The 12,161-nt window shown below is 42.9% G+C and overlaps 2 protein-coding genes across 8 annotated transcripts in view; one reads left to right on the top strand and one right to left on the bottom strand.

Moving 5' to 3' along the window:
• The window catches only part of tdrd9 (tudor domain containing 9), a 131,659-nt gene that overhangs the window by 109,143 nt on the left and 10,355 nt on the right, over positions 1 to 12,161 (bottom strand). For 6 of the 7 annotated variants that reach the window (XM_080202592.1, XM_080202594.1, XM_080202596.1 and 3 more), the window contains exon 1: positions 368 to 449. The exons of the other annotated variant lie outside the window; for it this stretch is intronic. In XM_080202592.1, the coding sequence (XP_080058718.1) occupies positions 368 to 372 (5 nt within the window). In that variant the 5' untranslated portion in view covers positions 373 to 449. Of the gene's footprint in view, positions 1 to 367; positions 450 to 12,161 lie in introns of those variants that run through there. 7 annotated transcript variants of the gene reach the window in all.
• On the top strand, positions 497 to 6,483 carry rd3l (RD3 like). Its single transcript, XM_080201981.1, has 3 exons — positions 497 to 567; positions 2,444 to 2,716; positions 5,897 to 6,483. The coding sequence occupies exons 1-3, from the start codon at positions 542 to 544 to the stop codon at positions 6,198 to 6,200; spliced, it is 603 nt and encodes a 200-aa protein (XP_080058107.1). The 5' UTR covers positions 497 to 541; the 3' UTR covers positions 6,201 to 6,483.

Below are 12,161 nucleotides of genomic sequence, written 5' to 3'. Positions count from 1 at the left end.
CACAACTTAATCTTTTCAACTATATTCTTCAATAAAGATTCAAAACAAAAACTGCCATTGCCATTTCAAGATCACAAAAATAAAACACTATTTGGAATATATTCAGGTACCACTTAAAACCTTCAAAAATAACTTTTCATGATTGAAATTGGGATACTTAAACTGAAAGGAATGAAGCTCTTGCCCCCATAGGCACATGTCTATTTCAATTAAACTCAAAGATTCACTTCCAACTCACTTGCCAACAATAAAGCCCTCCCACATCAAAATCTCCTGCAAGAAATCCAATCTGTACATTTGCAGATCATGACTGAAAGCTAAAATCAATTCAGACTTCACATTAATTGTGAAAGCGTATGGTACTTACAACATGCATCAAGCTACTTTGCAACACAACTGGATTTTCCTTCCGCAGATGAGGTTTTTAACTGGAAGCTACATATAACAGTGAACATCAGCTGTCAGTAAATATTAGCTGCTAACAGCTTCTCTCAGTTGCACAGAAGATTCAGAAGAACCGATCACGGAGATATTTTTCCCAATGTCAAAAGGAAAACAAATTGAAAGGTAAGCACATTTGAAGATTAGTTCAGCACTGTACGTCTTAGTAAACTTACACAAATTATTTAAGTGAAAATATTTCACCTAGGAGTACAAAGGAATATTGGAAGTGATGTTTCAGGAATTTTCAATTCTATTTGTAAAAGAAAGGACAGCCTGCTGGCACCATGTTACTGCACCAACTTCAGCAATCATTAGGAGATTCTCCTTTGCATCAAGCAATCTCAACTTGGCCTTCCGAGGGGTACCAAGCAAGGAATTAACTTTATCATGGTGTAGGGGAGCAGAACATCAAAGGATTACTCAACATGTTCATTTCACAAATATTTTCCAGAAGCCAGTATAAGGCGATTAAGGTCAAGTGGCTGTATGTACATATGTTCAGCCTCTCAGTTAAGCAACATTACACAACGATGACTGAAGATAAACAAAAAGCTGAAAATTTTTAATTAAACGTTAGGCTCTTTTGTTATTAATTCTCGACTAATCGCAACAGGATTTGAAAATAAACAACATTTTCCAGATTCTGGTGGTTTTAGTTTATCTCCTTGAAATACAAATTACATTTTAGAAAGTAATCTTCAGCTAGTGTTTTCTGAACAGTGTTCTGTTGGAATTGCCAAAGTACTGCTACATTTGGCTTATTTCTGCCAAAACAATTTTGTTCCTAAAATGTTAAACCAGTGGGATACCCGTCACTTTCATTTACAAATAAAAGTTTCATTTGAGACACTGATGTGGTCAGTTATCAGGGACAGATGGGTATAACTGCAAGTGAAGCAGGTATGGGATTCAGAGAACAGCAGTTTCAGCTTTTGCAACTGTCCAATAGGTTTGAGGATCTCTTACCTTGTTTGAATAAAAATGTGTGGATAAGCAAACTGACAATGGCATTGTGGAACAAAAAGCCATAAGGGGAAGCAAAAAGCTCTCTAGTAGTGGTAGCAGGTAATGGGAGAGTGGGGGAAATTGACATTGTCCATTAGAAGCAAAAGAGAATCCAAAAGGTTATTTTCTCTGCCCATGCCAGGGTTCAAGATGTCAGCTCAGGGCTGATATTTTTTTAAAAAAGGTTCAGCAAGTAATTAGGAAAGCTAAGAGCGTTATTGTTTATTGCAAAGAGAATTGAATTTACAAATAGGAGGTACAGGACACTAGTGAGACCAGATCTGGAGTATTCTGTACTGTATTGGTCTCCTTATTCCAGGAAGGATGTAAATGCATTAGCAGTTCAGAGAAGGTTTATAAGCTAATGCCTGAAATGGGAGGGTTGTCTTCTGAGAAAATGTTAGACAGGCTTGGTTTGTATCTGCTGGAGTTTGGAAAAGTAAGAGGTGACTTGATTGAGATATATAACATCCTTAGAGGTTATAAGAGTGGGTGTGGAGAGGATATTTCTCTTGTGGAAGAACCTACAACTAGGAATCACTATTTACAAAAGTGGGGTTTGCGCATTTATGACATATGACGATACATTTTTGCTCAAAGAGTAGGGAATCTTTAGAAGTCCCTTCCTCAAAAAGGGAGCTGTAGCAGAATCTTTAATGTCTTTAAAACAGATAAATATACTTGATGAGCAAGCAGGTAAAATGTTACTGGGGGCAATCAGATCAGTCATGATCTTACTAAATGGTGTAACAGGCTCAAAGGGTTCAAAGGCCAACTCCTGCTTCTAAGTTTCTGCACCCTCTCTTTTCTTTCTCCCCAGGTACTCTATGAAAGGTATGCTTTGTCTGTATAACGCGCAAGAAACAATACTTTTCACTGTATAACAATACATATGACAATAATAAGTCAAATAAGTTTGTTTTCTGAACATTCATCTGCTGACATATGAATTTTAAGATATTAAAATGTTTGCTCTTGTTCATTTGAATTATAGCATAACTTTATTTCAGTGGATGATGCGATCAAGACACGAATCTCACAGATACAGTCAAAAAGCAAAATTTGTAAATGAATCTCTTATGATGGAATTAATACAGTACATGAAAGAATCTCAAAGGCTGGTCAACTTATCCAATAATGAACAGAAAATCCAGAAACCTGCCTCCTGCTCGAGTCAGGAACTGTCTATTCAAGCCGAAGATCTAAGTCATTTAAAAGTTTTGTGCTCAAAAATCCATCCCCATCATGTTGAAGCTGTGCTTTACAAGTGAGTATTTTTTTAAATCAACACATTTGGTTACATAATGAATCAATTTAGAACAGTATTGTTTTAATTCCACTACTTGCGACATCCACCCTCCAGGTCACCTTCTTAGGTCATCTTGTACTTCGCTCTCAACTGAAACCAGGTCAACTAGCTTCTGTTCCCCAGACTCTGATAATCCCCTTTAGCAATGCAAAACAAAGATAGACTTGTACAAAACAACATCTTTCCTGACTGACTTCAGGGCAAAAATGTTTCACCGCCACTGAAGTACAACTGAATTCTACTCGTAGGGTGATGTTGCAAATAGATTATCCAACAGAAATGTGACAATTACTTGATATTTTGTTTTATGAGACTATCAAAAGGTAAATTATTAGCCTGGACAGAGGACAACTTCCCTGCTTGTCTTCAAAATAGTGCTTGTAGGTGTTTTATGTCCCAGGCAATGGGACCTCAGTTTAATGTTTTATCAAAAGTTGGCACCTCCAACACTGCAGCACTCAGTTTTATAAGAACATAAGAAACAGGGACAGGAGTAGGCCACCTAGCCCCTCGAGCCTGCCCTGCCATTCAATAAGATCATGGCTGATCTTGTAGTGGTTCAGATCCACTTACCCGCCTGCTCCCCATAACCCTTAATTCCCTTATTGATCAGAAATCTATCTACCTGTGACTTAAACATATTTAACGAGGTAGCATCCACCACTTCAATGGGCAGAGAATTCCAGAGATTCACTACCCTCCGAGAGAAGTAGTTCCTCCTCAACTCTGTTCTAAACTGACTTCCCCTTATTTTGAGGCTGTGTCCTCTAGTTCGTTTCCTTTCTAAGTGGAAAGAATCTCTCTGCCTCCACCCTATCTAGCCCCTTCATTATCTTATATGTCTCCATAAGATCACCCCTCAGCCTTTTAAATTCCAACGAGTACAGGCCCAATCTACTCAATCTCTCTTCATAAGCTAACCCTCTCATTTCCTGTATCAACCTGGTGAACCTTCTCTTCACCCCATCTAAGGCCAATATATCCTTTTGCAAATAAGGGGACCAAAATTTCACACAGTACTCCAGTTGCGGCCTCACTAGTACCCTGTACAATTACAGCAAGACCTCACTGCTTTTATATTCCATCCCCCTCGCGATAAAGGCCAACATTCCATTTGCCTTCTCGATCACCTGCAAACTGACTTTCTGCATATTGCGTATTTCAGTATTGCAACGTACAGTCAGTTTAGTATTGCAATCCATAATAAAGCATGTGCACGTAATCCAAAAGCTAACAGCATTACTGTTCAAAATGATTTTGCCAGGTACAGGAAACACAAGTTTCCTACACATTCAGAAACTAAACCAAGATAACTTTGTTCTTCAGTTTCAAAAATGCAACATGACATCAAGAACAAAATTGGCTCGGAAATACATAGATTGATAAATACAATCAATCAATGCTTACTTTGCTTTATTTGAATGTGAATGACAGGGTTGGCACAGCGGCAAGCACTGCTGCTTCACAGCACCAGAGACTGCGGTTAGATTGCTGGCTTGGGTCGCTGCCTGTGTGGGGTCTGCACATTCTCCATGTCTGCATGGTTTTCTCCCACAGAATAAAAGACCTGCTGGTTATGCGCATTGGCCATGCTAAATTCCCCCTCAGTACCTGAACAGGCACGTGAGTGTGGCGGCTAAGGGATTTTCACAGTAACTTCACAGTGTTAACGCAAGATGATACTAATAAATAAAAAGAACAAAATTTGCTCATCACTTCAACTGCACATTTGATGCAGCAAGCTGCAATACAATGAGTCATGGAATTGCAGTTTAACAAACTGGCATACCTCCTACAGCATTGATGAAAAATAACATTCATCTGCTCTTTTCAGTGATTTGATGCACAGCAAAATCACAAGATAACAACAAAAAGGACTGCCATTTGGTTCACCTCAAAATACCTATCCAAAAATCACACTTTCCGTCTCCCCCACTAAACATTTTGTTTAAACCAATTTATAGCATTTTTACCTCCACTATATGATTCATCCTATGTATTAACCATCTGTGCAAAAGGTTTAACAGGATGTTGCAAACAATTCTAGATTTGTATATATTACTAATTCAAACTTACAAACCAATTGTTCTATGCTTCCAATTTTATTGCAATTTTTTCATGTACTTTTCCATACCACATAATTCAATATAATCACCTTCCAGATATTTTAGGGGTTGAAATGAGCAAAATTCTCTGAGGTTTTTGATTCAAGGATTAGCTTTACAATCTTTTCCACATTGCCTCAAGCACAAATATTTTAGTCACCAAAACTGACACAGCATTCAAGGTTTGGTTTCACCAGAGCTCTTAAGAGTTCAATAGTGACTACCTTGAATTTGCAATCAGAATCAGCAACAACTTGAAAATGGGGAGGGAAAGTTCATGAGTCATTTCATGCTCATGTTTCCTGGAAAGGTGACAGGAGTCACCTGGAATACTGTGAACAGTTCCGGTCCACTTATCTAAGGAAAGATATACACTCACAATGGATGCAGCCCAGAGAAGGTTCACTAGTTTGATCCCAGGTATGGAGGGAGGTTGAGTAGGTTGGGCCTGTGTTCAATGGAGTTTACGAGAATGAGGGGCAACCTTATTTGAGACATATAGGATTCCTAGGGGGTTTGACGGAGTCAACGCTGAGAGATTATGTACCTTGTGTGGGAGAGTCTAGGACCAGAGGACATAATCTCAGAGTAAGGGATTGCCCATTTAAGACACAGATAAGGAGGAATTTCTTCTCTCGGGGGTAGTGAATCTGTGGATTTCTCTTACTGTACAGGTTGAGTAGTTAAGTGTTCAAGGCTGTGTTAGTCATATTTTTAATCAGTAAAGGGATCAAGGGTCATCGTCATGAGGCAGGAAAATGGAGTTCAGGATTATCACATCAAATCAGCAATGATCTCATTGAATGGTAGGGCAGACTCGATGGGCCAAATGGTCTACTTCTGCTCCTATGTCTTATGGTCTGATGTTACACGTTCACCAAATGATAAGTGCAGTGAGCAGCACCAGAACAATTCACATAAGACAATGTTTCAAATAATTTAACACACGGCTACAAAAAAAGTTTATAAATGTGAACCTTTATATAAGGCAGCAATGTCACTCCTTTAATTCTATTAATGTTCTTTTAAACAGATGTCAAGAAGTGTCAGCAGGTTCTGAGCTTGTCGTGCCTCAAGAACTAATTAACATTTTTAAGCAAGTTCTACAAGACTCCATTACCAAGGTTGAAGATGCTGAGCAGTTAAGTGTCAAACAACAATGGACTAAAAAACACACATTTAACAAAACTTCCAAAAGTGTCTTCCAATACAAAGAAGAGATTCCAACTATTTCCAGTTATGTGGATAAAAGTCAACATAACATTAGTCCAACAATAGCTCAAAAGATTTGGAAACTTCCACAATGCTACTCTTTCAATAATTTAGACGGAGAATAATGCACATTATACTACAAATACATAACGTATCATCAGTATGGATTCAAACCCTCAACTTTATCAATTTCCAGAGCTTGGCTGTACTGCTTTGGGAGGGTAATTGAAGCTAGACATCTTAAGGCTGAGTGTCACAGATGACAATGTCAAGCCACTGCTTTGTACTTCAAATGTATACCTGGTATACATTACATGCCACCAGCACATAATGAGCAACTCAGAGCAGCAGCAGTGGAGGTCTGGAAATAATCCAGCTATATAAAGTGCACAGCATACCACAGTTGTGTGAGACATATTGATGTCTGTAACCTATAACCTGGGCTCATGTCCATCAATCCTCAAGTTTCTTGTTTTTCATGTGGTGACAGAGAGTCAGGTTTTTTTTGTAGAATACAACAAAACCACGTTTTGTTTAGACATTACAGAAATTTTGATTGTTCAAATTGAAACTAGCTGCAGATAGTTTTTCACTTGTGTCCAATGAATTAAAGACAGATCATCCCAAGTGCCAGCTGTGATTCAGTAGGAAATATTCTCACCTGAGCCAGGGAGCCAGGTCACAGCTTCAAATCCCAATGCTGAGGCTTCAGCACAAATATCTAAGCTGCCACTTGAGTATAATATTGAGAGAATACTCCAAGAGGCGCCAACTTGTAGAACAGATTTTAAACAGAGGCCCTGTCTGTTCTCTTAGATGTTTAGAAATGGTCCTATAACATTTTTTCAAAAAAGAGCAGCAGTTTAACCCAGGGACCGGGTCAATATTTAACATGTAATCTAAATAATAAAAATAGATATCTGGTCATCCAGCAGACTGGAGAATTGCAAACATTATACCCATGTCAAAAAAATGGCGTAAAGATAAGGCTGGTAATCACAGGCCAGCAAACGTAACTTTGGTGATAGGGAAATTCAGAAACAATTCAAGACAAAATTAATAGTTACATGGTTAAATGCAGGTTAATTAAGGAAAGTCAGCATGATTAAGGGAAAACAGTGTTTAACATACTTGCTCGAACTTTTTAAAAAAGATGACAGAGTTGATACTGTTAGACGTGGATTGCCAAAAGGCATTTGAAACAATACCACAAATTTTAGAAAGAGTCCAAAACAATGTCAATCCACCGTGGCTAACAAAGGAAGTTGAGGATGGTAAAGCATTAAAAGAAAAGGGCAATAAAGTTGACAGAGCTATTCCGAAGGCTGGGAGCACTGTAGAATACAGCAAAGGAAGGCTGAGAAACTGATAAAGGGAGAATAGAATATTAGTGTAAAATAGCAATACACATGAAAACCAGATTGTAAAAGCTTCTAAAGGTACGTATAAAAGAAATGTTCATCCAAAGAAAATGTGGGTCCCGTACAAGCGGAGTCAAGAGAATTTATAATGAGGAAGAGAGAAATGGCAAAGAATTGAAACATTTGTTTTATGCCTGTCTTCAGAGAAAGATACAAGAAATCTCAGAATTAGGGATCCAGAGAGAATGAAGAATTGAAGGAAATTAGTATTAGTAAGATTGTATTGGAGAAATGAGTGGGACTGAAGGAAAAACAGAAATGCTGGATAACCTCAGCAAGTCTGGCAGCATTTGTGGAGAGAGAAACAGTGTTAATGTTTCAAGTCCACAAGACACTTTTAAAGAAAAAGAACAAAGAACAACCCAGCACGGGAAACAGGCCCTTCGGCCCAACGAGCCCGCGCCGCCGCATCGCCCTACACCTATTCTACCCTGCATGTCTACGAATGGGACCCTACTCAGTCAGATTCAGGGAAGAAATAGTGTCAATTTGGTGGAAACCAATTAGCCTAAGAGCACATCTTTGGGGTGTGGGAGGAAACCGGAGCGCCCGGAGGAAACCCACGCAACCACAGGGAGAATGCGCAAACTCCCACAGACACAGGCCCAAATCCATGTATCTGCACAGCTAGCAGTGCTAGTCACTGAGCTGTTGCGGTGCCCGTCTATCGGTCCAGGATCAAGCACACACACCGACATGAAGTACTAGGCCACTCCTGGACTTCCAAGAGCAGCCCACGCACAACCTGCCGTGTGCATGCCCCTCGCTTGACACGAGGTGGACCTCCACCTGTGGAATAAAGACAAAACATATTAGTTATACAGCCTGCCCTTCCGGTGTCTCCCGAGGTTTACCCTATTTAATAGCCCCTACCATATCCCTCCATTCCCGTTTCACTCATATGCCTATCTAACTGCATCTTAAACGAGTCCAACGTGCCTGCCTCCACCACCCTACTCGGTAGCGCATTCCAGACCCCCACAACTCTCTGTGTAAAGAACCTTCCTCTTACCTCCAAATTATACCTCCCCCCCCTCACCCTTAATTGATGACCTCTTGTGTTCGTACCCAGTCTAGGGAGCAGTCTCTCACTATTAACTCTATCTATTCCCTTCAGTATCTTATATACCTCTATCATGTCCCCTCTCAATCTCCTTCTTTCCAAGGAGAATAGCCCCAGTCTCTTCAGTCTCTCCTCGTAACCCAGTCCCCCCATGCCAGGCAACATCCTGGTAAACCTCCTCTGCACCCTTTCCAGAGACTCCACGTCCTTCCGGTAATAAGGTGACCAGAACTGGACGCAGTACTCCAAATGCGGTCTAACCAACGTTCTGTATAACTGAAGCATTAGACGGCAGCTTTTATACTCTAAGCCCCTTCCTATAAAGGCTAACATCCCATAAGCCTTCCTAACAACGTTCTCCACTTGTGACACAACCTTCATGGATTTGTGGACCTGCACTCCCAGGTCTCTCTGTACATCTATACTCCTAATCGGCCTACCTTTTATCACATAACTCCTCTCTGCATTATTCCTTCCAAAATGCATCACCTCGCATTTGTCAGGATTAAATGCCATCTGCCACCTATCTGCCCACTGCACCAACCTATCTATATCCTGTTGTATCACCTGACAATCCAGCTCTGTACCCGCCAACCCTGCCATCTTGGTGTCATCAGCAAACTTGCTGATCACACCACCTACTCCCTCTTCTAAGTCATTTATGTAGACTACAAAGAGGAGAGGTCCCAGTACCGAGCCCTGCGGCACACCACTGGTCACTGGCCTCCAGCCCGACAAGGTACCCTCCACAACTACCCTCTGTCTCCTATTTCCCAACCAGTTCTCAATCCACCTAACTACCTGGCCTCGTATCCCATGCGCCTTAACCTTTTCTACCAGCCTACCGTGAGGGACTTTGTCAAACGCCTTACTGAAATCCATGTAGATGACATCAACGGCTCTCCCATCGTCAACCGTTTTTGTCACCTCCTCAAAGAATTCCACCAGATTCGTAAGGCAAGACCTCCCTCTAACAAAGCCATGTTGCGTATCCCTAATCAGATCGCAACGCTCCAAATGCTCATACATCCTACCCCTAAGTATTTTTTCCATTAACTTCCCTACCACCGACGTCAAACTCACTGGCCTATAATTCCCAGGGTTATCCCTACTACCTTTTTTGAACAACGGGACCACATTTGCTACCCTCCAGTCTTCTGGGACCTCACCTGTGTCCAAAGAAGAGACAAAGATGTGCGCCAGAGGCCCAGCAATTTCATCTTTCGCCTCCCTAAGCAGCCTGGGATAAATACCATCAGGCCCCGGAGCTTTATCCGTCCTTACGCTACCTAAAAGCCCTAGCACTTCCTCTCTCGTAATAACTATATCCTGCAACTGAACCTCCGCTCCCTCCAAGAGACCGCACGATTCCGAACCCCTCTCCTTCGTGAATACCGACGCAAAGTATTCATTCAGGAGCTCCCCCATTCCCTCCGACTCAATACACAACTCTCCACTCTCGTCCCTAAGAGGACCAATTTTCCCTCTAACTACTCTCTTGCCTCTAATATAGGAATAAAATGCCTTAGGATTATCCTTAATCCTACCAGCCAAAGCCATCTCATGCCCTCTCTTCGCCCTTCTAATTCCCCTTTTTAGCTCCCTCCTACTCTCTCTATATTCCTCCAGCGCACACTCCGTACCCATTTGTTTTGACCTATCATACGCCTCCCTCTTCTTCCTAACCAAGTCTTCAATATCCCCCGTAATCCACGGCTCTCTAATCCTACCTTTCCCATCCTTTCGCTTAACCGGAACAAACCTCCCCTGCAACCATTTCATTTTGTCCCTAAAAGCCTCTCACTTGCCAACCGTGGACTTGCCAGCTAACAGTCCCTCCCAGTCAGTTTGCTGCAGCTCCCTCCTAATCCTGCCATAGCTCGCCTTTCCCCAGTTCAGCACACTCCCGCTTGGACGGCACTCGTCCCTTTCCATTTTTATCCTAAAGTAGACGGACTTGTGGTCACTGTTCGCCACATGTTCGCCTACCTCTACCTCACCCACCTGCCCTGGCTCGTTTCCCAACACTAAATCCAGTATAGCCCCTCCCCTAGTCGGGCAAGTTACATACTGTTCTAGCGACCCTTCCATAACACATCTCACAAACTCCTCTCCCTCCGTACCCCCAGCTCTAGGCCCCCTCCAATTCACTCCGGGAAAATTAAAATCACCCACTACAACCACTCTATTCTTTCTGCACCTGTCCAAAATGCCCCTGCAAATTCCCTCCTCCACTGACTTTGGGCTGTTGGGTGGCCTATAGTACACCCCTAGCAGTGTGATCTCTCCCTTTTTATTCCTCAACTCCACCCACAGCGACTCAATCCCTATCTCTTCCATATCGCCCTCCCTCCGCACTACTGTGATGTTTTCCTTGACTAACAGTGCCACCCCTCCACCTCTCTTCAACCCTCCTCTGTCACACCTAAAACACCTGTACCCAGGAACATTCAGCTGCCAGTCCTGCCCTCCCCGTAACCACGTCTCCGTTACAGCCACCACATCCAACTGCCTCACAAACATCAAGGCCCTAAGCTCATCCGTTTTCCCTGCCACACTCCTAGCATTGAAACAGACACAGTTCAACCCACAAATGTCCCTCGGAACCACCTTCTCCCTTATAATTTTCCTTTCACCCGTCTCTCTCCCAGCCACCTCCCCACCCCCCCTCCCTATTAGTTTAAATCATTCCTGAACACCCCAGCTAACCTCCCTGCTAAGACACTAGTCCCCCTCCCGTTCAAATCCTCCCCACCCCTCCTGTACAGTTGCCTTTCTCTCCTAAACACCTCCCAATGATCTACATAAGTAAACCCCTCTACCCTACACCAGTCCCTCAACCATGCATTCAACTGCATGATCTCGTCATTCTTAGCCCTGCTCATACTGGGCAGCAACCCAGACAGTGCCACCCTAGAGGTCCTGCCCTTTAGTTTGGCCCCCAACTCCTTAAATTGCCTACGGACCTCTCCCCTACTCCTCCTTCCTATATCCCCCTCCCCTACATGTACTATGACCTCTGCCTGGGTCCCCTCCCCTTTCAAAATTCCCTCTACCCTTTCCATTATATCTTTTACCCCTGCTCCAGGGAGGCAGACCACCATCTTGGAGTCGCGCCCTTGCCCACAGAACCTCCTATCAATCCCTCGGACCCTCCCATCCCCTACCACTATCACCTTACCAGACCCTTTCCGTCCCTCTAAATCAGTCTCCCCTTCCTTCCTATTTTTCTGTGCCCCTGCCGACGAACCTTGGGGGGCCTCCGGGGAGGCCGGGGGACCCTGACTACTCTTCTTCTTCCTCTTTCCCCTCCTAACAGTCGTCCATCCTCCCTTCTCTTCCGCCCTTGAGACCCCCTCCTGCTCATGTTTCCCAGCCATTATCTCCTCATTCTCCCTAACTAGAAACGCATCTTCCAGTCGCCCCTCGAGTTGCCTGATCCGGGCCCTCAATCGCTGCAGTTCTAAACATTTACTGCAGATGTGTACCTTGGGGACCCGTGACACCACCAGGAACTCCCACATGTGGCACCGGACGCAACTTACATTCCTCCCTATATTCCCTGCCATGTCCCAACCTCCTGTAAGTGCCCAAGGTAGGAA

Source organism: Carcharhinus amblyrhynchos, chromosome 14 (genome assembly GCF_965287045.1).
Source record: "Carcharhinus amblyrhynchos chromosome 14, sCarAmb.v2.hapA, whole genome shotgun sequence".
In the NCBI taxonomy this organism is placed as follows: Eukaryota; Metazoa; Chordata; class Chondrichthyes; order Carcharhiniformes; family Carcharhinidae; genus Carcharhinus; species Carcharhinus amblyrhynchos.
This window is presented reverse-complemented; position numbering and strand designations above follow the sequence as displayed.

What these genes read in the sequence shown, in the direction of transcription:
- rd3l (XM_080201981.1), top strand. Translation starts at nt 542, where the DNA reads ATGTCAAAAGGAAAACAAATTGAAAG. An exon ending in AAAGGAAAACAAATTGAAAG is followed by an intron (nt 568 to 2,443) that starts GTAAGCACATTT and finishes TTTGAATTATAG; the next exon opens with CATAACTTTATTTCAGTGGA. An exon ending in GTTGAAGCTGTGCTTTACAA is followed by an intron (nt 2,717 to 5,896) that starts GTGAGTATTTTT and finishes TCTTTTAAACAG; the next exon opens with ATGTCAAGAAGTGTCAGCAG.